The sequence below is a fragment of the Tarenaya hassleriana genome, unplaced genomic scaffold (assembly GCF_000463585.1).
Source record: "Tarenaya hassleriana unplaced genomic scaffold, ASM46358v1 Cleome1430, whole genome shotgun sequence".
Lineage (NCBI taxonomy): Eukaryota > Viridiplantae > Streptophyta > Magnoliopsida > Brassicales > Cleomaceae > Tarenaya > Tarenaya hassleriana.
The window spans coordinates 807-2,573 of NW_010964853.1; the positions used below are offsets into that span (position 1 = coordinate 807).

Sequence of the window (1,767 nt, forward strand, 5' to 3'; positions counted from 1 at the left end):
AAAGGAAGGAGAAGAACAAACAGGTTGTTCAATAGGGGAAGAGGGAACCTCAGTAGTGTTTGTTGATGCAGAGGTAGATGGAGACTCCGTAGAAGGGGTAGAAGTATTAATCAACCGCAGGGATGTAAGTAATCGTTGTAGAGAAGTGTTGAAATCTGTTCCTTGCGTTTCAAGTTGCTCCAAAGCATTCCAATTCTTGTCACCAAAGTAACTCAATTCCTCTATGAATCGGACATCACGAGAGGTGTAGATGCGTTTTGTAGGAGGGTGGTAACATGTATACCCTTTCTGATCAGGTGGGTACCCAATAAAGACACACCGAAGACTTCTTTGATCAAGTTTGTCACGTTGCCCTGCATCTAGGTAGACAAAACACACGCAACCAAAAATACGTAGATGATCAAGTGAGTCCTTGTGTTGAAAGAGTACCTCAAATGGAGATTGGTCACTTAACACTTGAGTTGGTAGGCGGTTTATGAGATAACAAGCTGTTTGAACCGCATTGCTCCAATACGTTTTGGGAACATTGCGATGAAACAGCAACGCTCTAGCCACTTCCATTAAGTGTCTATTTTTGCGTTCAGCCACTCCATTTTGTTGCGGTGTGTGCGGGCATGATCTTTGTTGAATGATGCCATGTTGTAGAAGAAAGGCACGAAAGTTGTTGCTTGTATACTCCCCACCATTATCTGTTCTTAAACATTTGATCTTTGTGGCAAACTGATTAGAGACATATGCATAGAAGTGTTTAAAAGCATCAAGGGCATCACTTTTGCGTTTCAGAAGTGTAATCCAAGTGTGTTTAGACTTTTCATCAATAAACGTTATAAAATACTTATAATTATCATGAGAGAAACAAGGGGAAGTCCATATATCCGAATGAACCAGATCAAACACATTGTCATAAGTAGTTAATGAAACTGGAAAAATAGAACGACAATGTTTTCCGAGTGTACATGCTTCACAAAATCGAGCATTGTTTTTTGCTTCGGGAATAAGCAAATTCAAAACTTTGTGATGAGGGTGACCTAATCTAGCATGCCACACATCCGGGGAAATCGAAAGAAAACTAGAATGAAAATCTTCAAGATAATAAAGGCTGCCCTTCCTTATGCCTTGTCCGAAAATTTGATCCGTCTTAGTATCCTGGAATAACACACGGTCAGTTTCAAAAATAACATGACAACCTGTTTCTTCAATCAGTTTAGGTAATGAGAGCAAGTTCGTTTTAAAATCAGGAACATAGAGACCATAGATATCGCGATCAAATAACGTAAGTTTGCCATGGCCTTTAATTGGAACATATTTTCCATCAGCTACCGAAACACTACCATAACTATGATTAATGCTTTCAAACCAATTAGAATCACAGAACATATGTGTAGTAGCTCCAGAATCAATAACAATAGAGTAGTGTTTAGCATTGTTACCAGATTCCTTGTTGTTCAAGGCTAAGAGAAGCTGTTTGAATCCCTTTAATTCATCAGTGGTGAACGACATGGGGGGATCAATAGAAGGTTGCTCATGGCCTACAGTCATGGCCATGCCACGTTTTGGGTTCTCCTTGTAACGAGAGGGCTTCAAATGCGGATTCAGAATCCAACACCGATCCTTAGTATGACCAGCACGTTTGCAATGTTCACAATAGTACCCTTTCTTCTCTCTAGGTACATATGGTGATGCATTCGGTTTCTGAGCATAATGAGCGAGGGCACTTGGACCTGCAAACAAGTTTCTACCACCTTCCTCTCGCTTTATCATCATGCA

General features: G+C 40.4%; 1 protein-coding gene across 1 annotated transcript; it reads right to left on the minus strand.

The window, feature by feature from the left end:
- Positions 1 to 862: 862 nt before the first annotated feature.
- LOC104808431 lies at positions 863 to 1,761 on the minus strand. The gene is made up of 2 exons (XM_010534110.1): positions 1,431 to 1,761; positions 863 to 1,146 (listed from the first exon to the last, which is right to left on the minus strand). Exons 1-2 carry the CDS (start codon positions 1,759 to 1,761, stop codon positions 1,139 to 1,141), a joined length of 339 nt encoding a protein of 112 aa, XP_010532412.1. The 3' UTR covers positions 863 to 1,138.
- Between the last annotated feature and the right edge of the window lie 6 nt (positions 1,762 to 1,767).